Source organism: Hyperolius riggenbachi, chromosome 9 (genome assembly GCF_040937935.1).
Source record: "Hyperolius riggenbachi isolate aHypRig1 chromosome 9, aHypRig1.pri, whole genome shotgun sequence".
NCBI classification, from domain to species: domain Eukaryota; kingdom Metazoa; phylum Chordata; class Amphibia; order Anura; family Hyperoliidae; genus Hyperolius; species Hyperolius riggenbachi.
Genome location: NC_090654.1, coordinates 132,902,148 through 132,926,362, shown reverse-complemented (window position 1 = coordinate 132,926,362; position 24,215 = coordinate 132,902,148). Strand labels below are relative to the sequence as shown.

General features: G+C 44.4%; 1 protein-coding gene across 3 annotated transcripts in view; it reads left to right on the top strand.

The window, feature by feature from the left end:
- The window catches only part of TTC24 (tetratricopeptide repeat domain 24), a 118,556-nt gene that overhangs the window by 63,063 nt on the left and 31,278 nt on the right, over positions 1–24,215 (top strand). For all 3 annotated transcript variants that reach the window (XM_068253536.1, XM_068253535.1, XM_068253534.1), the window contains exons 10-12: positions 3,311–3,431; positions 6,076–6,146; positions 6,568–6,616. In XM_068253536.1, coding sequence (XP_068109637.1) covers positions 3,311–3,431; positions 6,076–6,146; positions 6,568–6,616 — 241 coding nt within the window. The remainder of the gene's footprint in view (positions 1–3,310; positions 3,432–6,075; positions 6,147–6,567; positions 6,617–24,215) is intronic.

Genomic DNA, 24,215 nt, shown 5'->3' with positions numbered 1-24,215 from the left:
AGTCAAGAGGCCCATGGTGACTCTGGACGAGCTGCAGAGATCTACAGCTCAGGTGGGAGACTCTGTCCATAGGACAACTATTAGTCATGCACTGTACAAAGTTGGCCTTTATGGAAGAGTGGCAAGAAGAAAGGTATTGTTAACAGAAAACATAAGAAGTCCCGTTTTCAGTTTGCCACAAGCCATGTGGGGGACACAGCAACCATGTGGAAGAAGGTGCTCTGGTCAGATGAGACCAAAATGGAACTTTTTTGCCAAAATGCAAAATGCTATGTGTGGCAGAAAACGAACACTGCACATCAGTCTGAACACACCATCCCCACTGTCAAATATGGTGGTGGCAGCATCATGTTCGGGGGGTGCATCTCTTCAGCAGGGACAGGAAAGCTGGTCAGAGTTGATGGGTAGATGGATGGAGCCAAATACAGGGCAAACTTGGAAGAAAACCTCTTGGAGACTGCAAAAGACTTTGAGACTGGGGCGGAGGTTCACCTTCCAGCAGGACAATGACCCTAAACATAAAGCCAGGGCAACAATGGAATGGTTTAAAACAAAACATATCTATGTGTTAGAATGGCCCAGTCAAAGTCCAGATCTAAATCCAATCGAGAATCTGTGCCAAGATCTGAAAACTGCTGTTCACAAACGCTGTCCATCTAATCTGACTGAGCTGGAGCTGTTTTGCAAAGAAGAATGGGCAAGGATTTCAGTCTCTAGGTGTGCAAAGCTGGTAGAGACATATCCTAAAAGACTGGCAGCTGTAATTGCAGCAAAAGGTGGTTCTACAAAGTATTGACTCAGGGGGCCGAATAATTACGCACACCCCACTTTGCAGTTATTTATTTGTAAAAAATGTTTGGAATGATGTATGATTTCCGATTTACTTCTCACATGTACACCACTTTGTATTGGTCTTTCATGTGGAATGCCACTAAAATTGATGCATATTTGTGGCAGTAATGTGACAAAATGTGGAAAACGTCAAGGGGGCCGAATACTTTTGCAACCCACTGTATATATGTTTTCCATTATTTCTGCTTGGAGCAAATAAAAAAATTACAATGCACATAATTGCGACTACAGTATATCATTCATATCATTGATGTGACTTCAGAAGGTATACACAATATTACACTCATGATGGTTGTCAGTTTAGCTCTGTTGCAGTCCACATCAATAAGGGCCCGTTCTCACTAGGGCGATTAACGGGTGAGTCCCGCTAATCGCTGTAGCGCTTATGCTTTTTAAAGCACTAGCGCAATTATAACTATACTAGTTGACCTAAGCCCTTTTAAAAACGGGCTCTAGGTCTCTTGCCGCCACCGCCACCAGTCAGTGCGCATGCGCGCGCACATGTCCGCTGCCCGTGCGAACACCCTTCTGCCACGCACGCACCTGTCCGACTGACTCCCTGGCCCCGTCCTCCTGTCCCAACGGCTGTCAGTGCTGCACAAGCACAGTAGCGCAAACGCACGGACACAGGGACAGGATGACGCAGGGACACTTAGGGATTATTATATAGGATGGCAGTGATCTCACTGCCATGATTGCCGCCGATCACAGACTTTCTGTGATTAACGGCAATCGTGAAACGTGATTCTCGACCGATCGCGGTACAGTGCTTAAACATGCGCTGATCACGTTCATTGGGAATCGCGGGAGTGTACAGGGATTTTACAGCGCAAATCGCGGTAAAATCACCCGCGCAAGACGGTAGCGCTTGCTACTTTCAGATGTAAATGGGGCCTTATATTAAATATCTTCACCCTTGAGGGCGTGTAGCTACATATCACAACTGACTAACAGCATGTAATATTGTAGTCTTAATGTCAGTTTGTCAAGACCACTTGGAGATGTCTTTAAAGGGAACCTGAAGTGAGGAAAATTATTTAAAATAAACACATGATGTAGCTGCAAATGAATATTATATACTAGCATCACCATCAGTTCCTCTCAAAGGCTCACCATCTTCTTCTTACAATGATCCCTTCCAGTTCTGACAATATTTTGTCAGAACTGAAATATACCAGTTGCTGTCAGTTATATATCAGCAACTGTCAGTTACAACTGAATGTGCAAGGTAATGTCCATGTTTCCCTATGGCTCAAGTGGACGATATTACAGTTTAATGGCTGGAACACACAAGGGCGATTTTCAGAGCATTTTTGGAGCGTTTGAAAACGCTAGCGTTTTGTAAAAACGCTCAGCTACTGTTAATAGATCGGGCAACTTCAACTGGAGCGATTGCTATTCAGAAAATCGCAAATGCAGGAAATGCAGCATTTTGGGAGCATTAGCGCTTCAATGTAAAGTATATCATCGCTGGCGTAATCGCTCAGCAAAACCTGCACGGAGCAATTTTGCTAGCGTTTTCAAGTTACTGCACACTGCAACAAAATTAAAATTCATTGAAAGGACCAATCAGACTTTAAAACGCTAATCACTAATGGCTACACAACCGCTGGCAATTTGATACACTTTTTAAAATTGCTCATTAAACCGCTTACAAACTGCTCATACAAAATGCTGGCGCTTGCGATTAGCGATTGCATTTGCAGTGGGTTCCAGGCCTGACAGTGTGCTGACCAGGAAGCTGTTAGGGGGTAATGGCCATTTTAAAATGGAGGATGGAGAATCCCATTGATCACAGTGGACAAATGGGACGCAGGAGAGGAGAAAGAGATTGATGATAGACTACACAGGAGGTAAGTATGACCTGTGTTGTTTTGACTTTTTATCTTCAGTTCTCTTTAAGGTCTGATTAAATAACAGGAAGTCAAGGATTAACAGACATGTAAGTAACGTATTTATGTATAAGTTAACTTACCAAAGGGCTATATAGTGAATTCAAAACATTCTGTATGGACATACAATTCATCCATTGATTTTCATTTTCCATGGGCTTTAACTGTCTGCCTGGGTGTTCAGACAGAGTGTTCCTTTGAAAGCGTCTAGCAATGTGCAGCTGCAGATGAGTACAATGGTATGTAGGAAGGTAGGGTGCCTTAGGCACAGATGACAATACATATGCCAGTTAGTATCTCATTTTCCTTCAGGGTTCCCCGTGATAGTGCACCCGCAGTGGAGCCATATTTCAGGAGGCAATTTGAAGGCAAAGTCCTTTGTGTGTTATCTCTCTCTGAGCACGCTGTGTACAATAACAGCCTTTCATATCGCACCTGCATTGTGTTTTTATTTTCCTGTCATCATCTTGTCACACTGCCCCTCCTGTGTTCAGCTGCTGTGAGCTTCAGATCTGTTCAGTGCACAAAAAGAACAGCTGTCGAGCGCTTTTTGTTTCATTTTACAGACATTGCTGGAGATGAGGAGGAGTCGGACACACTCACAGTGGTCACTAACGACCATTCTGAAGATTGCGAGCAGTTGGACTTGGATGCTGCGTGCGCCAGAAATTATCCGCATGCTAACAGGTAATGGAGCCAGGTGCAGCCACCCACCACTACATAATTATGACTAACGATGATTACAACCTGCATTCGCTTTTATATCTTCTGGGCCTTCTTTATTTCAGCTGTTAGGTGTGAGGAGAACCTGTCATGTAACATTCACAGACTAACAGTACTGTAGCAAAACAGCCACAGAAGCTTCCCATGAATACTTTTCAGGGGCACCCATTGGTACATTATATAAAAATAGGTGTTCTCATTACTGATTCCAAAGATCTATTAAAGCCAGAAATGTTATTTTACCTTTGGATAATCTGGGACAAATGTGGAAACTCTTTCGTTTTTGTCATTTGTGTCATTTGAAAGAAGGCTGCAGCAGATCCTCATTGTAGATTGGATAAGAGATATCAACCCCTGGTTTAGTTGCAGTACAACCCAGCAAGCAATCGATCAAGAGGTGTAGGTTGATTTACCACCATGCATCACTTAATCCTCGTTAGATTTCAGCACAAATCTGACCATGAACCAGTCACACCACTGCACACAGTGACTCAGCAGTACACAGCTATGTGGCCCCACCACTCTATTGGCTTTTAATCAGTAATCTGTCCAGGCTTCAGAAATGATTGAAAGTTTATCAGTGGGGCTTGCAGGAAACAACAGATCATTGACAGGTTTGACCAGTGTGATATAATGTGCCGAAAAATCAAGAGTATGGCCACTTTTCCAAACTCTGTCACGTTTTTTCTTTGCTGACCTACATTTCCTTTCCCTTGGACCACCACCATTCAGACCCTTTCTTTCCCCCACTTTATCCTTGCATCAGAGGCCAAAATAAGAAAGCAATAAAGAAGTACTGGGCTGCCAGATACATAGTCACATAGTTTGGTTGAAAAAAGACTTCTGTCCATCAAGTTCAACAAGGAGAAAAAATGCCAGTTTGTTTAACTTTTCTTAGTATTTGAACCCCCCCCCCCCCAATTAGCTTAGTTGCCTAGTATGTCAATGTCCTTCCTATAGTGTAATGCCCCAAACTGTATACCACACTCCAGATGTGGCCTCTCAAGTGATTTATATGGAGGGAGCGCTATACTAGCATCGTGTTATTGTATTTCCAGTTTTATGCATCCCAGAATTTTATTGTTATCAACCAGTATTCTCAAGTCCTTCACCTAGCCTGATGTTCCCAGCTGTAAGCCATTTTTTTTATATATGGTGTTCTACCATTTGATGTCCAAGCTTGGTGTCCAAGCTGCATAACCTTACATTTATATACATTACATTTCATCTGCCATTTGTCTGCCCATATAGCCATGCTTTTGAAATCCTGTTGTAAAATGTCACTATCCTTCTTAGTACGTCTAATTCTTCATAATTTTGTGTCATCTGCCAGTATGGCAACATCACTCTGTATTCCACTGTCTGCTTGATATCTTCAGGCCAAGGATAAGGTCACAGCCACAGAGCTACATACCTCTTAAAACAAACCAAAATGCACTGTTTATTTATTTATCCAATAAATCATCACCCTAGGAGTACTGACTGCAATTTTGGACCACCATAAAGGTCTGTCATTTTTCCTACCCTCTAAAGAGGGTTCCTAAGATAAAATGGTGTACATACATTTGTCTTGCATTCTTACTTGGTTGAGCTGCATGAACTGCCATGTGGAAAGGAAAGGTGGAGGAGGAGCGGGAAGCTTTGAGCCAGGACAAAGCAAGTGGTAGAAATTTTGATGAGCACAGAATTTGTATATGATAGTAAAGACAGGCTGCTATCTGAAATGAACATCAACAATTATTTTGGCCACCAAATGTCTAATATCTGTAAACAGCTGTCCTAGACTGTGTGATGGTCGGGGCCTATGGCGGTACTACTGAGTTGGAACAAAGTAGAGACCAAAGTGAAACAGGAAACTTAGAACAAGCAGCTCTCCAGACCAAAGTTTTTGGCATAGGCACAAGGGGCCTGATGCACTAAAGTATAGTTAAGTTGTGGGCGCAAGGAAAGCACTGCAATTTTACTATTACTATCACAGGAGGAGCATGGGCCATTAACCTATTATTGGCACACACATGTGTTACTTCAGTAACATGTTGCCATAGCAACACATGAGTTATTGTGGTAACACATGTGCTGCTAATGGGTTAATGGCCGGTGCTCCCTCTGCGCTAGTAATGGTAAGATTGCAGTGCGTACGCCAGCTTTACCCTACTTTAGTGCATCAGGCTCATGAAGTCCAAGCATGGCAGCAATGTATTTTATTTATAACAAGAAAAGCAAAGCTTTTTATTCACAATGATGAATTGATTTAAAGTGCTCATTAACAGTACAATCTCCTGAGCAATCAACCGTACAATCGATCAGATCGAGTGCCGTAAATGATCAACGATGAAGATCATGCTATCGATCTGGACATTGATCCAAATTTTGGAACGATTCTTTTTACTGTGACCGGATCATTTATCATCATTTTCCCCAGTCAGTGGGTCCAAACAATTGCTTCGGATCGATCACAATGATCGGATCGAACGCTGTATAATTTAGGAAATTGGATTGTTAATGTGCACCTTGATACTGAGGTATGCTCTGTTGATTTCAGTTTCGTTTTTGACTGTGATTCCTCCTTAAAGTAAGTTTGTTTTATCACTTCTTATCTTATTTCCAGCAATCTGAATAACACCTATCTGCAACCAGAGCCAATTTACCAGAATTGCCCAATGCACAGCACCCAGAAAAGTAAGTGAAGCTTCCATAGTGTATGGAAATTCATCTGTTTATGTAGTGAAAATGCATCCAGGAAAAGATAAGACAAGCAGAAGGAACAACACAGGAACTAAATAGTGGGTCAGTCCTACTGGGCTGGAGAAAATAAGTGATCCAGCAAACCTGGACTGTATTGTAAACCCACAACAAGAATTTTCTTTAATAATTCCAAATTGACCAGGATTTTATAAAAAATAACACCTTGCTGTGGATGTGCACATGCAATTACTGTACTTCAATTACACAGCTACTAAACACTAATCCTTTGCCAATCTTCACTATATTCTCATATGACTCTGGTAAGGGTTGCAAACTTTTCTTATCTGAAATTAGAGAGCAAGTGCTGAGGGAGCTGAACACACATTTTTACAAAGCTTTTACTTTTGTGCTTTAGGTGTCCATGAATATGAAACTCTCAAGATGAAGACCATGACTGCGAACAGGTTAGAAAGCACCTCTTATACCTCACTGAACACCTTAAAGTTGCCTATCAATTTTCAACTCTGATCAAAGAGGGATTAAATTCTTCCACACACTAGGCATAGATTTTTTAATAGATTTCATAGATACATAGTTATTTGGGTTGAAAAACACACCAGCCTCCTGTTCCCTCACATATCCCTGTTGATCCAGAGGAAGGCGAAAAACCCTTACAAGGCATGGTTCAATTAGCCCCAAAAGGGAAAAAATTCCTTCCCGACTCTAGATGGCAATCAGATAAAATCACACCACTGGGCATTACCTAGTAATTATTTTTTTTTAAATTATCTTTATTTTCCATTTTCATAAATTATAAATTTTTCCAAATACAAAACTTACATATACAACTCTTACATATATAAAACTTACACTAGGCGCCAGATTCTAAGCGTGGGGGGGGGGGGGGGCAGGGTATCTAATATATATACCTCCATTTCAAGCTATTTCCACAGTATCTCCTAGATAAGCTATTTATTTCTTCCCCCTCCTTATAGCAGCTTTTATGATAGACGGCCTCTCCTCCTAAATTCCCCTTAACTGTATTAGTGTTTATATTGCCTTGCCCCACCCCAGCCCGCTCTATTTCCTTCTCCCCTATGTCCCATTTTTTACCATCTCATTCACCCTTAACCCTCCCCCCCCCCCAACCCCGGGTCACTCCGCACAATTCTCTCCTCCTCCAACTCTTCTTACAATTTGTCACCAATCGTCTATAGGGTACCCTTCTTTCTCAGTTTTCTATTCTTAGTGATTTATAAGTCTGTGTATGTTTAAATTCCCCCCATTGGTTCCACCTCTCCTCATATACCTCCCCCCTCTCTTGGATATAACCAGTCAGCTCCTCCATTTTGCATACCCGTTCCACTTCTCTCATCCATTCTTCTATAGAGGGGGGCAGAGAGGACTTCCAGTGCCTTGCTACCAAAATCCGTGCAGCGTTTATCAAGAATCTCATTAAGGATTTATCGTATTTTTTCCGGGGCCAATCGTTGCAATGTAACAGATAGAAAGCAGGGTCTCCCGGTGGCCTAATCCCTTCAATAAGTTCTATATAGTTTCTTACTTGGGCCCAGTATGGTTCTATCAACTTGCACCCCCAGAAAATGTGCATACAATCACCCTTCTCTTCCCCGCATCTCCAGCACATTTCCGATACCCCTGGAAACATCCTGTTCAATCTTACTGGGGTATAATGCCACCTTACAAATATTTTATACCCTGCCTCCTGTCCACTTGGAGAGATTGATGATTTACTAGATAATTCTAGCACCCTCTGCCACTGTCTTTCCGTAAATTTTCTCCCCAGGTCTTTCTCCCACTTTGATCTTATTACCATTGTTGGATCTTCCGATTCCCTTAATAAATCATATATTCTAGAAAGTATTCCCCCCCTCATATCTCTTCCCCCACAAAGTTCTTCAAACGGCGTTAGTGCTCTGCTCATGGCACTTTTCGTGCCACAGCATGCCAAGAAAAATTTACATTGGAGATAGCTCCTTTCATCTATTTTCCCATTTTCCTTCTGTTCTCTTATTTCTTGTAATTCTATCCACTCCCCCTCCTTCACTAGATCCCGGGCTCTCAATTCCATCTCTTTTCCCATTTCCCAGTATTTCCATAGTCGTGTCCCCAATGGAAAATTCTTATTTCCCAACACTGGGATCATGGGTGTAGGCCACGGAGAGACCCCTGTCCTCCCTCTATTTCTGAAGAAAACCCTCAGTGTGTGTCTTATCAATAGCATGCCCATACCCAATTCTATTTCCCCCTTTCTTTCCGCAGACCATGGAATATTTTTAATTAATCCACCCACCATCTCTTCTTCCAACTTTACCCATTCTTTATCCTCCGCATGCTTATGCCAGTCCACTACTCTCACCAAGGTTGCAGCCTCATGGTATTTCTTGAAATTTGGCACTGAAAGTCCCCCCTTAGCCCTCTCCGTTGTTTGTAATCTATAGCTTACTCTCATTTTCTCCCCCCTTCCCAGAAATTTCCCCACCATACTTCTAAGTGTCCCAAAAAAAGAGGAGGGAATCGGTATAGGGAGAGTCTGGAATATATACAGCAGCCGGGGTAGTATACTCATCTTTATAATAGCATTTCTTCCAAACCATGAGAACTGTGGACGGTCCCAACTCTTCAGGTCTTGTTTTATTTGTCTTAACATAGGTATATAATTATATTCCACCAATTCCTCTACGGTAAAGGCTATTCTTACCCCCAGATACTTAAGAGTCCTTTCTTGCCATTTAAATGGGACATTTTTTTTTAATTGGTTCACTTGTTCCTCCCCAAGTCCATCACCCAGCACCTCACTTTTATCCATATTTATCTTCATATTTGACAGGGAGCCATAGACCCGAAATTCTTTAAGCAGATTTGGCAAGGTATTATGAGGTTCCCTAATGTAAAACAGCATGTCATCCGCATACGCGGCCACTTTATGTACGCCTTTCCCCACCTCTATGCCCCGTATGTTGGAGTCCCCCCTCACTCTGCACAAGAAGGGCTCCAATGAGAGTGCAAAAATCAGTGGCGAGAGAGGGCATCCCTGCCTAGTCCCATTCCTTATATTAAAGGAGCCAGATAGAACGCCATTAGCCTTAACTCTTCCATTCGGTTGGGCATACAGGGCCATAATCATATTTTTCATCTCTTCCTGTATCCCTACGTACCTTAAGACCCCCTCAATGAAGGCCCACTCCACCCTGTCAAATGCGTTTTTGGCATCTGTTGACAGCAGCACCACAGGATTGGAGTGAGCCCTCTCCCACTGGATCAAATCCAGCGTTCTGATCGTATTATCCCTAGCCTCCCGGCCTCCTATGAATCCCACCTGGTCTGTGTGGATCAGCCCCTTCATATATGGGGATAATCTGTTATATAACACTTTTGCATATATTTTTATGTCTACGTTTAACAATGCAATAGGCCTATAGCTCTGGCATTGTAGCGGGTCTTTGCCCTCCTTGTGCAGCACCGAAATGTGGGACTCCAACATACGGGACGTAAATCTCACCCCTGAACTATTATTAAACATCTCTACCAAAGGCCACATTAGTTGTTCTTCAAATATCCCATAGTAATCTGTAGTTAGACCATCCGGCCCTGGCACCCTACCCTTATGTAACTGCCCAAGTGCTCTTTTCACCTCCTCACTTGTAATTGGGAATTGCAGGGACGAGGCTTCTTCTTCCGACAGTCTGGGCATGCCACTTTGTTCCAGATATTTCCCTATTTTCCTTTTCCTTTCCTCTTCTTTCTCTTTGTCAACTGCACCCCTTATATTATATAATTTAGTGTAGTACTCACAAAATACTTGAGATATCTCTTCTAGCTTATGATATCTGTTTGCACATTCATCCTTAATACAAGAGATATAATTACTTCTTTGTTGTTTCTTAAGTGCTCTAGCTAACATTGATCCACTTTTGTTTCCATATTCATAAAAAGTGCGCTTGCACCTTAAAGCTATGTTTTTGACCTTAAAGAACAGAAGTTCCTTTAATCTTTCCCTCTCCTTTATTACCTCCTTCAAGACTTCTTCCTCTTGCCTTCCTTTGTGTTGCTGTTCTAGTCTCTTTATCCTGTCTAAAGTCTGCTCGATCTCCTTTTCTCTTTCTCTCTTCCTCCTCGCTCCCTCTTGGATAAGTATCCCTCTTATGTAGCACTTATGGGCCTCCCAGACTGTCGGTTCCGCCACCTCGCCCCCGGAATTCCATAAAAAATAATTCTTTAACTCCTCCCTAACTCTACCTACCACCTCCTTATTTTTTAACAATGCATCATTTAGCCGCCAAATCATAGGTTTTCTGCCTTCCCCATTCCAATCCAACTTCACTGTGACCTGGGCAGGGGTGCGTGGACACGGGTGGACGGCGTCCACTTACTATTTCCCGAGCGTGGACGCCGTCCACCCTGCCATGTTCGGAGGGGAGCAGCGCAGTGGAAGGAAAGCTGTGAGCAGCGGTGGAGAAGGGGGGCCATCTCCCCCCCTTCCCTCACCTTAGGGTGCTCTCCCTCCCTCGCTCTCCCCTCCAGAAGTAATGTGTGGGCAGCCGGCAGCGGGCGGGACTTACCTCTCCTTGTTCCGGCGCTGGATCTGCGTGCCGCTGCTCTGGTCTGGACCAGACCAGACTTGCGGCAGTGGAGTGCTCGCACCGGAACGAGGAGAGGTAATTCCCGCCCGCTGCCGGCTGCACGCACGTTACTTCTGGAGGGGAGGGCGAGGGATGGAGAGCTCTCCTTCCACTGCACTGCTCCCCTCCTGCTGGGGGACACCTGACTACCTGTTCTTGGGACATATACCCCCTGACTACATATACTGGGACATATACCCCTGGCTACATATGCCCCTGGCTTCATATACTGGGCACATATGCCCCTGGCTACATATATACTGAGCACATATACCCCCTGACTACATATACTGGACACATATACCCCTGACTACATATGCTGGGCACATATACCCCTGGTTACATATACTGGGCACATATACCCCTGGCTACATATACTGGGTACATATACCCCCTGACTACATATACTGGGCACAAATACCCCTGACTACATATACTGGGCACATATACCTCTGACTACATATATACTGGGCACATATACCCCCTGACTACATATACTGGGCATATATACACCTGCCTACATATACTGGGCACATATACCCCTGCCTACATATACTGGGACATATACCCCTGCCTAAATATACTGGGCACATATACCCCTGACTACATATACTGGGCACATATACCCCTGACTACATATACTGGGCACATATACCTCTGGCTACATATACTGGGCACATATACCCCTGGCTACATATACTGGGCACATATACCCCTGGCTACATGTACTGGGCACGTATACCCCTGGCTACATATACTGGGCACGTATACCCCTGGCTACATATACTGGGCACGTATACCCCTGGCTACATATACTGGGGACATATACCCCTGGGTACATATACTAGGCACATATACCTCTGGCTACATATACTGGGGACTACTATACTCATGGCTACTTATACTGGGGACATCTATAGACCTGGCTACCTATGCTGGGGGTACCTATTTTGGGGGAACTGCTGTCAGATTATCTGCATTTTTGTGGAACCGCTGTTATGTATTTTGGGGAACAGCTGCCAGATTATGTGTATGTTAGAGGAACGGCTGCTGCCAGATTACGTGTATTTTGGGGAACGGCTGCCAAATTATGTGTATGTTAGGGGAGCGGCTGCTGCCAGATTACGCGTATTTTGCGGAACTGCTGCCAGATTGTGTAAGTTTGGGGGACTACTGCTGCCAGATTATATGTATTTTGGGTGTTATGTGTATTTTGGGTGATCCGCTGCCAGGTTTCGCGTATTTTGGGAAACTGCTTCCAAATTATGTGTATGTTGGAGGAACTGCTGCTGCCACATTATCTATTTTGGGGGAACCACTGCCATATTATCTGTATTTTGGAGCAACTTCTACCAGATTATGTGTCTTTTTGGTGAAATGCTGTCAGATTACATCTATTTTGGGGGGATACACTACGGCAGAGCTCAAACTTCCCTGGCAGACCTTTTACATCACTGCTAAGGTCATGTATATTTGGCCCCACCCATGACCACGCCCACATTATGCTTGGGCACGCCCATTTTTGGCGCTACGCGCAGCACAGGGGTTTTCCAGGTGAGTCCACTCACCTCTTTTCCCAGGACTAGACCCCTGGACCTGGGCATGATCTGACATCGTGATTGGGCCAATTTTGGCGGATCTTGAGGAAGAGAGTAAGTCGTGGGATACAAAAATGTAATCTATTCTCGTATAACATTTATGTATTGGTGAATAGTATGTATAGTCACGACTAGAGGGGTTTCCCACCCTCCATATATCTATTAATTGGGATCCTTGCAAAAGGCTCTTGCATTTCCTCAATGTACTATCTGTTATTGTAGTTCTTCCCTTTGACGTATCCATTTTTGCCTCCAACGCTATATTAAAGTCCGTCCCTATTATTATACTCCCCTCCGAAAATTCCTCTAGTTTCCTCAGGAATCCCTCTAGTGTTTTTACCTGACCCTTATTCGGTGCATAATATGACCCAATTGTAACCATCCTAATCCCTATTTGACCCTTAATCATATTAAACCTCCCCTGTGGGTCGGCATATTCCCCTTTAAGTTCAAATGGAACTTCTTTTGCTATTAAGATTGCTGTACCTTTAATTTTAGCTTCCTGTGGGGTACTAACATACACAGACCTATAATATCTATCATATATCCGAGGTATTACCGGACCCTTAAAATGTGTCTCTTGTAAACAGACTATATTTGCTTTTTCTCTGTGACACAATCTCAGAATTGCTGATCTCTTCTCCGGAATATTTAACCCCCTGACGTTCAGTGACCATATTTTAAGTTCCAACATTTTCTGTTCTTCCCTGTGCTACCGTTGGAGTGACCCATTGACCCCCATTCCCCCTTTCATACCCCCATTCATTCCCCTCTTTGCAACTTTCCCCCCTGGGAGATTTGGGCCCATCCCGGCCTCTAGCTCTTACATTCCCTTCTCCCATCTTTTTAAAAAGGACTAAATCCATTGAGAACTTTCCCCCAGTTGTCTTGGTGTGTTGCATCACCTTCTGGGGTACCATAACGTCATTTCCCAGGCAGGGTTCTGTCCCCTCCCTCCCCCGTATCCGGCCTACCTCTCCATCCCGAGGACCCAAAATATGGCACCCTCTGTCTATGTCTGGCAAGAGGAGGGAGCCAAAGGAGGAGTCCAGGGAGAAAAGCGAGGAGGGGGGGGGAGAGGGGGCAGTCCAAGAGAGGAGCGAGAGAAAATTAGCATAACAACAAAAAAAAAAAAAAAGGAAAGAAGGAGGGGGGGGGGGGAAGCCCCCAAGATGAAAAATGGGGGAAGCGGAAGACCCAGACAGGAACAAAGGAGGGGACACAGGGGGGCCAGAACGGGGTTTCCTCCCTCCATCCTCCCCCCCCTCCCGGACCGGTGATTTCAATAGTTCACCCCATTCTCTTTCCCCCACCTCTCCTATGCCCACACAGTGCCCCTGGGGGGAGGGGGGGGGGTGCGCTTCCCCAGGCTCGTCCATTTCCCCATAGCTTAATTCCCCCCTATACTCCCTCTACTCCCCCCCTCTCCCGCACCCCAATCACCCCTTATCCAGTTCCCCACCACCTATAATCCCCTTCTTATTACTTACAAACTCACCCAGATTGCACACCATCCCCTCTCCTCTCCATATATCTTCCCAATACTTAACAATATATTCTTATCATTCTTATTGTGCTTATTTTTCAATTTGTGACAATCCTTCCCTCTCCTCCCCATTCAAATTTCATATCTATAACCTCCCTGAGTGACTTGTTTTGAAAAATATAAGCTTTCCCTTTCCCCTCTTCTGTGTATTCTTTCTGTTACCAAAATACATACATATATACAAAATTCAAATTTCATATCTATAACCTCTCTGAGTGACTTATTTTAAAAGATATAAGCTTTCCCTTTCCCCTCTTCTGTGTATTCTTTCTGTTACCAAAATACATACATATATACAAATACAGTGTTCATTTTTTATCCTTCATTATTTCCCCTCTCCTCTTCCCAGTGTACCCCTTATCACTCATTTAATTGTGATGGCTAGACGGGAGTGGCCCACCTTCCCAGCTCGTCCATTAAGTTTCAAGTTTTTTCTCAGTCCTATTTCTCTTCTACTAGTTCTCTCCCCACCTTATGCTTCACTTCTCTCCTATTTCCCTATTTCATCTTAATTTCTCTTTTTTCTTTCTTTTTCTCTTCCCTCCTTCCTCACCCTCCCCCCCTGGACTCGCTTACGTCTGCACGCCACTCCCCTCTATCCCCCACGTGTCAACATATAATTCACCTATCCTTAATAACATTCCAACGCACAGGATCCCCCCCATCCTCCCACAGGAAGCACATCTTATACATTCCTCAGCGATTTTTTTTCTTTTCCCCTCTTTCCCTCCCCTTCATATCCACCTCTATTATATCACATACATATATATCCCTCCTCTGCCTCAGGCCCCCTCCCCCCTCACAAAAAAAAAAAAAAAGCCACCCACAGACCCATTCTCTCATCTCCCCCCCCCCCACGCCCCCACCCCCACCCATACACCCGCCGTCTCTTTACTTATTGCTAGATTTATTCTCACCCAGACTCTCCAGGTCCCAATCCGGTAATTCAATCAGTGGTATGTCCAGTTCCTTACATATATAGGGAAGGTCCTCTGGTCTCCTCAGGACCAGTGTATGTTAATTCTTGCGGATGATCAATGCAAAAGGGAATCCCCACCTATATTGTATCCCCCTCTGCTGTAGTACCTGTAGCAAAGGTTTCATTGCTTTACGTAGCATCAAGGTCATATAAGATAAGTCCTGGAAAATACTAATACTAGACCCCTGCCACTCCATATTTCCCTTTTGTCTTGCCTTCTCCGATATGGTCTCTTTGTCTCGATAGTTATGAAACTTACAGATTATGTCTCTTGGAAGTTCATTCCCATTAGGCTTTGCCCTAAGTGCCCTATGTGCTCTATCAAATTTAATACTAGCTTCCTCTGGACGGCCCAGTAGTGTATTAAATATAGATTGTAGGCAGTTTTCTATCTCTTCATTCTGAATTGTCTCTGGGACCCCCCTTACTCTCAAATTATTTCTCCTTTCTCTGTTCTGCATATCATCAATTTCATACTTTAAGGCCATATTACAGTTCTTTTGCTTCTCACCTGTCTTCTTTAACAACTCCATCTCTGCTTGTAGTTTAGATACTGCAACATCCATATTGGTAACAGTAAATTCGGGCGCCTGAGGCTAGTGGACAAATCGGGCGCCGCCATTCACTCCCATAATAAATATCGTTTAATGGGCGCCCAACAGGAAAAAAGGGCGCCGGAGAAAAATAACGTTTTATAAGCGGCGCCCGGAGACTTTTACTGTTTTATAACTGCTTCTCATGATTACACATTATTTTATGATTTATAATTTTTTAAACATTATTTTTAAACGAAAAACAGTACAATCTTTTTTTAAAACATTATTTTTAAACGAAAAACAGCACAATATTTTTTTCACACGTTATTAATGCTTATCACAGGGGGGTCTTAGGTTTAGGCACCACCAGGGGGGTCTTAGGTTTAGGCACCAACAGGGGGGTCTTAGGTTTAGGCACCAACAGGGGGGTCTTAGGTTTAGGCACCACCAGGGGGGTCTTAGGTTTAGGCACCAACAGGGGGGTCTTAGGTTTAGGCACCACCAGGGGAGTCTTAGGTTTAGGCACCATCAGGGGAGTCTTATGTTTAGGCACCACCAGGGGGGTCTTAGGTTTAGGCACCAACACGGGGGTCTAGGGGTTAGGGGTAGGTACAGGGAGGGTTACTTACTATTTTTTTTTAAACGTTATTATACGTTTCACTTTTTAAACGGAAGATTAACGTTTTCACAATTGCCAATTTCATGCACATTATTTAATGATTTATAACTTTATAAAACATTATTTTTAAACGAAATATAGTACATTATATTTTTAAACGTTATCCATGTTTATCGTTTAAAACCCCGCGCCCTTATTTCCCAGCGCCCCTTTTTAACGTACGCATCCATATTGCCCGTTTTTTCCCTTAAGACATTCAGTTCCTCTTTAACTTCTGTTATTTCCAGCTTCAGCGATGTAACAATCCGTTCCGTCTGGGCCTCCAGATCCTGCCTGGTTGGAAGACTTTTTAGGCATTTCCAGATTTCCTCTAAGTTACCTCTCTGGGTGGCGTTTTCCTCCAAAGCTTCCAGGCCTGGGGAGCTTGTGTTTGATGCTACCAGTGAGCTATCTGATAATCCAGGTTCTTTTATGGGAGTCTTGTTTGTCGAGTTGAACATTCTATTCACAGCACGCTGACCAGCTCCCTCTTGTTCCTTGGTCAGGTTTTTCCCCTTCTTCTCCTTTTCTTTATCTTTTACCATTATGGCTGTTCTTTTCTCCTCCACAGTTGCCAGCTGTCCCTGGGTCTCTTTCCTCCTGTTCCAAGTTGTCCACTGGCTGCTCACTCTCACCCTAGCCAGGTGTTCTCCTAGTTCAGGGCCCCCTCTGGTTCAGACACTTTCCTGCAGGTCCTTGTGTCCTCCCTGCTTCCCCACTCTGATCTGTGCACCTTGCGCTGACCGCTGGCCGCTCTCGGGTCCCACCACTCTCTCTGCGCCTCCAGTCTATGTATCTGTGTACTTGGCTTTCTGCGCGTATGGGTATGCCTGTGCTTCCACGTCTCCTTTTCCGGATGTTCTCCGTTCGCATGGGGCCGTTCCGCCTGTTTCCTGGCTGTTCAGGCTATGCTAAGCCTATTTACTCGCCGGGCGGTGCTCCTCTTGGAAGGCCCCTTCTGTTGCTGAGGCCGGGGATGGACCGATTTATCTGGACAAGGCTGCTTCCTCCGTCCCTCGGTCCTCCGCTCTCGTCACGCTGCACGCTACCCTTGGCAGCCAGGTCAGAGAGGCGGAGTGTCACGTCCCATTTCTCCCTCCGGGCAATGCAGCACCGCGTTACTCGCCGGACCGGGCCTTGTTCTCTCCAGGGAGCCCCCCTGCTGCCAATACCGGGACCAGGTTAGTCTAGTCGGGTAGACCGTCTACCTCCCTCGGCTCTCCGCCCTCGCCATGCCACGCTATGCTCGGCGGCCTGATCGGGGGAAGAGGAAGGCCACGCCCCCTACTCCGTCATGTCCGTTCCTCCCCCAACCTCTCTTACCTAGTAATTATAGCCATGGATGTCTTTCGTCGCACGGAAAGCTCCAGGCAATAGTTGTAGTGATCACCAGCAATAGCTGCTTTATAAACAGTGTGCCCCCAAAACATACCGAATTAAGCATTGTGTCCCCAATACACAATAGGGAAATGCACTCCAAACTATAATTAGGTTTTGTAATGCTTGGGGGGTATACGTTCTGAGTCAGCGTGTATGCTCAAGACTTGAGGGCTCGCTCTTCACCTGCTGACCCGACCTGGCACGCCACTAGCTGACCCTCAACCTGTCCTTGCCTGGCACACCACTAGCTGGCTCTAATAGGACTTAGGCGAGCAAGCATACAAGCTGATGAGGCAGACTTTTATGTGGACATCAGCCAATGGATGCAGGCATGCAAATTCCCACACAGCTGAATGGTAATTACTCAATCCTGAGCTAGCTTGAATACAAGCTGCTAGCTGACCGTGAAAAAGGACTCTCATAACAAATACATGCAATATTATGCAACAACATGCATCCAGGGCTATCTGGCTGCAGTTCAACTGCAGCAAGCAATAGGAGTAATCATGACAGCATCCTGAGGTGCTCTGAACTGCAGAGTGATTGCAAATGACAATGAGACTTACAGTGGGTTTCAAAAGTATTCGGCCCCCTTGAAGTTTTCCACATTTTGTCACATTACTGCCACAAACATGCATCAATTTTATTGGAATTCCACGTGAAAGACCAATACAAAGTGGTGTACACATGAGAAGTGAAACGAAACTCATACATCATTCCAAACATTCTTTTAAAATAAATAACTGCAAAGTGGGGTGTGCGTAATTATTCGGCCCCCTGAGTCAATACTTTGTAGAACCACCTTTTGCTATAATTACAGCTGCCAGTCTTTTAGGGTATGTCTCTTACCAGCTTTGCACATCTAGAGACTGAAATCCTTGCCCATTCTTCTTTGCAAAACAGCTCCATCTCAGTCAGATTAGATGGACAGCGTTTGTGAACAGCAGTTTTCAGATCTTGCCACAGATTCTCGATTAGATTTAGATCTGGACTTTGACTGGGCCATTCTAACACATAGATATGTTTTGTTTTAAACCATTCCATTGTTGCCCTGGCTTTATGTTTAGGGTCATTGTCCTGCTGGAAGGTGAACCTCTGCCCCAGTCTCAAGTCTTTTGCAGTCTCCAAGAGGTTTTCTTCTACTTTTGCCCTGTATTTGGCTCCATCCATCTTCCCATTACCTCTGACCAGCTTCCCTGTCCCTGCTGAAGAGATGCACCCCCCGAGCATGATGCTGCCACCACCATATTTGACAGTGGGGATGGTGTGTTCAGAGTGATGTGCAGTGTTAGTTTTCTGCCACACATAGCGTTTTGCATTTTGGCCAAAAAGTTCCATTTTGGTCTCATCTGACCAAAACACCTTCTTCCACATGGTTGCTGTGTCCCCCACATGGCTTGTGGCAAACTGCAAACAGGACTTCTTATGCCTTCTGTTAACAATGCCTTTCTTCTTGCCACTTGTAATAAACACTAGAGAGGCAGCTGCGGTGAACAGCGCTACCACCGCAGCTGCCTCCGTCTCCCTGCCTAGTAGTCTACCCGTGTCTCGGGCGTCTAGCATGCCTAAGATGGGTTTGTCAGCTGCACATAAGGTCGCCTTGTTGTATGCACGTGCACAGACAGGGCCTTTATGCAGGGAGGAGGCGCGTCAGCTGACCGGCCTGTTAGCTGACGTCAGAGGAGACGCTCCCCGCTCCTCAATGGCTGAGAGGAGTAGGCGTGCCGGAGGGGTCTCCTCTGATTCATAAGCCAAGCTGAATCACTCGCAACTTGTCTGCTGTTGCGAATACTTCGTGTTAGCGCTCAGACCTTTTGATAGCTTAAATATCTAACTTGATAGACTGTATATTATCTGTGTATGACTCTGGCTCGTTCTGACTACTCTTCCGCTCAGTGATTCTGAACTTCTGCCCATCTGATCTTGCTGCCGCCTCAGCCTGTTAAACCTTCTTGTCCTAGCTTCCGATTTTGTACTGTATCTGTCTGTCTGTTGCCAACCCGATTAGTCTGACCACTCTACTCTCACCAGAGGGCCCTGACTCTGGTGAGGGGCTCTGTACTGTTAGGACCCACCAGCTCCTCTGGTGAGGTATTGCTAACCTATCAGTACTACTGTTGCACCAAGCACTATACGTTGCTAGTAGCTATCACATCAGCTGTCTGGTATACTTGTATTATTGGTGATTCTGCAGATCACCAGGTATATATCAGGTATATATCTGTATTATAGGTGATACTGCAGATCACCTAATAATTAGAACTCTTTTACTTGCTGACACATATCATTACAAAACAACAGACCATAATGTCTATAGACGCACTGCGTAGCCAGGTTGAGGTCTTGACCACAGCAGGGAACAATTTAACCATGTTGGTCAATACCCAACAGACTCAGATCACCCAGCTGTCTGGAGTTGTGCGGACCCTCCAGACTGCAACCGCACCAGTGCAGTCCCCTCCCCTCCAGTTATAGAGCCTAGAATGCCTCTCCCTGAAAAGTTTTCAGGGCACAAATCTGATTTTCAGAATTTCAGAAATCGCTGTCTTTCTTACTTTGAGATGAGACCTATTTCATCAGGGACGGAGAGTCAGAGGGTGACTTTCATTAAAACCCTATTATCAGGGGATTCACAAACATGGGCGTACAGTCTTCCTAGTGGTCATGAGGCATTATCATCAGTTCAGGAGTTTTTTAAGACCATGGCTATCATATACGATGATCCTGATATCGCAGTCACTGCTGAGATGAAGCTTAAGACCCTCAGGCAGGGACGTAACACGGTGGAAACTTATGTCGCAGAATTTAGAAGGTGGGCTGTGTCGGCTAGATGGGGTCAGTTTGCTTTATTAGATTGTTTCTTAATTAGGTTATCTGACCCGGTCTCCGATGTGATGCTAGGTCATCCAGAGCCTTAGACAATAGACGAAGCGATTGCATTGGCGGTAAAGATTGATCATTCGTTATCAAAGGCAGATTTGTGGGAGATACTCTGTGAGGTCTGTCCCTAACGCCTCTCCTTCACCTTTTAAGGCTTGTCTAAGTATTGTCTAAGGCTCTGGATGAACCGATGCAGTTCAGACATTCTAAATCAAGGCTTTTCAACCTGTGGTACACGTACCACCGGTGGTACTTTGCTGTTGACCAGGTGGTACACGCCAGGTTTGCCTGCCACTTTATTGCCCGCATGCCACTTGTCCTGGTCCTGTCCTGCCTCCACAAAGTTTGGCTCCTCCTCCCTCGCTCCTTGCTGTGCTTCTCTGCAGCATACTTCAGACCTCAGATCAGTGGGGAAGAGACAGCCAGGCAAATGGTGCACAGTAATGGTGCAGATACAGAAAGGGACATCACTGCTCACTTTCTGTATTTGAAGTATACGCGCCGTCACTGTGCACCGTTTGCCTGACTGTCACTTCTCTGAGGCTGGCTTACCGATGATCTGAGGTGTAAACTATTCCGCAGGGCAGCACAGCAGGGAGCGAGCAAGGGGGGAGCCGAACTTTGTGGTGAGTCACTGCCTAGCTCTCAGCTCTCTGATGGTGGGACTAGGCTACCTATATAATTATGCGGGGGCGAGCACTGTAATAACAGTGCAGGAGATTTGGGCGCAGCCAGCGCCATCATAGGCTGAAAGAGGAATTACGGCTATAGCGGCACACAGTCAGTAACTTTGGCGCCATCAGAAGACAGTGCTGAAGTTGCTTTTAAAACACTGCAATTTGGCTTCCAGCAATTGCAGTATATCCTGCGCCCAAGTCTCCCGGCGGGCAGTTCATATGTATGCGGGGGAGGGGAAAGAGAGGAACTTGCAAGGCTACCTATATTGACAATCTACCTACAGATTGCCAATACTGACAATATGTAGGCTTGCAATCTAATTGTAGTCGTTTTCCCCACCAATGCCTCCTACTTTTCCCCTCCCATATGCCCTCTTCTTTTCTTAAAGTGTACCTGTAAAAAAAAAAGTGCCCCGAGGGGTACTTACTTTAGGGAAGGGGAGGCCTTTGTATCCTAAAGAGGTTTCCCCCTTCCTCCACAGTAGAAGTGATCCAGCTCTGGGAGCCCCAAAGTTCTCCTTGTCGGTGTGTGGGCATGCGCAGTAGTATTGGTTTTCCTTGACTGCAGTGCTTGAGTTTAGGTCTTCTTTAAACAGGTTCTGTGGGATCAATCAATCAAACAAGCTGACACTTATCTGGGGCTTCTATCGGCCCCCTGCAGCTGTAATGTCCCGTGCCGTCCTCCTACGATGCTCCGTTTCCTGCCGCCGGTCCCGGTTTAATATTAGTCTAAACAGACGAATAATGTTAGCTCCTGCTCGCGTCATCGGGAGCTTACTGCACAGCCGAAGTGTAATAACTCGTGTGATTACACTGAGACCGGCAGCGGGGAACGGAGCATCGGAAGAGGATGGCGTGGGACATTACCGCTGCAGGGGGCCGATAGAAGCCCCAGGTAAGTGTCAGCTTGTTTGATTCTTAGGCTGCAAAAGAACTCCTTTTAAGTGAGAAAAATACGGTGGCTGCTATATTAATTTCCTTTTAAACTATATGAGTTGACTGGCAGCCCTGCTGATCTATGTCTCTGCAGAAGTGTCTGAATCACACCAGAAACAAGCATGCAGCTAACCTTGTCAGATCTGACAATAATGTCAGAAACACCTGATCTGCATGTGCTTGTTCAGGAGCTGTGGCTAAAAGTATTAGAGGCAGAGGATCAGCATTATAGCCAGGTAACTGGCATTGCTTAAAAGGAAATAAATATGGCAGCCATAGTTAAATAAATAAATATGGCAGCCTCTCACTTAATTTCTCCTTCAACTACTCACTTTTTTCACTGTAGTGGTCCTTTAAACAGTTGAAATTTGACAGTTGGAAAATGACAGTTTAAATAAGACAGTTAGAAAAGGGCAGTTGAAAAATTGCTGTTAGAAAATGACAGTCAGAAAATGACAGTTGGAAAATGGCAGTTGAAAAATGACAGTTGGAAAATGGCAGTTGGAAAATGACAGTTGGAAAATGGCAGTTGGAAAATAACAGTTGGAAATGACAGTTAAAATTTGACGGTTTGAAAATGGCAGTTGGAAAATGACAGTTGGAAAATGACAGTTAAAATGTGACAGTTGGAAAATGGCAGTTGAAAAATGACAGTTGGAAAATGGTAGTTAAAAGTTGAACTGTCGTTTTTCAACTGTCATTTTCCAACTGTCATTTTTCAACTGCCATTTTCCAACTGTCATTTTTCAACTGCCATTTTCCAACTGTCATTTTCCAACTGCCATTTTCCAACTGCCATTTTCCAACTGCCATTTTCCAACTGTCATTTTCCAACTGTCATTTTTCAACTGCCATTTCCTAACTGTCATTTTTCAACTGTCAAATTTAACTGCCATTTTCCAACTGCCACATTTTCCAACTGTTGTTTTTTAACTGCCATTTTCCAACTGTCAAATTGTAACTGCCATTTTCGAACTGTCATTTTCCAACTAGCATTTTTTAACTGCCATTTTCCAACTGTCAAATTTTAACTGCAATTTTCCAACTGTCATTTTTCAACTGCCATTTTCCAACTGCCATTTCCAACTGTCATTTTTCAACTGCTTTTTTCCAACTCTTATTTTCCAACTGCCATTTTCCAACTGTCAAATTTTAACTGGCATTTTCCAACTGCCATTTTTCAACTGTTGTTTTTTTAACTGCCATTTTCCAACTGTCATTTTCCAACTACCATTTTCTAACTGTCATTTTACAACTGCCAAATTTTAACTGTTGTTTTACAACTGTCATTTTTAAACTGCCATTTCTCAACTGTCATTTTCCAACAGCCAAATTTCAACTGTTTTTCGACTGCCATTATTTTCCAACTGTCATTTTTTTAACTTCCATTTTTCGACTATCCTTTTCCAATTGTTTCCTTTTTCCTTTCCTATTTTATTTATTTCGCAAACACAAGCCTTGAGGTCCTCAATGTTGAATGTTGATTTGCCATCTCATTTTGTGTTTTGGGGGCTAGATTTGCATCACGATTTGCACAGTTTAAAACTGGCTATCTCTAACAGTGACAGGTGTCAGATATGGTGGCTGGAAAGTGTAATGGTTAAGGGCTCTGCCTCTGACGTAGGAGACCTGGGTTCAAATCTCGTCTCTGCCTGTTCAGTAAGCTGCACCTATTCCGTAAGGAGTTCTTTGGGCAAGACACTCTAAAACTGCTACTGCCTACTGAGTGCTCTCTGGTGGGTGCCTCGCAAGCGCTTTGAGTCTGACAGGAGAAAGGCGCTATACAAAAAAAGGAATTATTATATGGATAACTGTAGAGAGGGAGTGGAGGAAAAAGCCTATGTTGTCTTTTTATCTTCTTATCTTGCTCCCAGTCTGGTGACCCATTTATTAGCTTTAACTTTCATAGTGGTTCTCTTTCCTGGCTAGCACTTTTAGCCACCTTTGAAACTTGTCCACACATTCTCTACCTCAGTGCTTGGTACTGGTGTTCCTCCACGATGGTGACCCGCTTTTTCTTGGGCTATTTCAAATGTATTTATTTATTGTGCATTATGGTGATTTATTGTTGCGGAGTTGTTTTTCAGATTAACTTGCACTGTTTTTTTTCTTGATAAAGAGGTACATTGTTGCTTTGGAATTTTGTATTATCTTAATTACAGAATGAATTACAGATCTATCTGTACCAATTTTTTGGAGTGCCAACCATTTACTTCTCTTTACAAAAAAT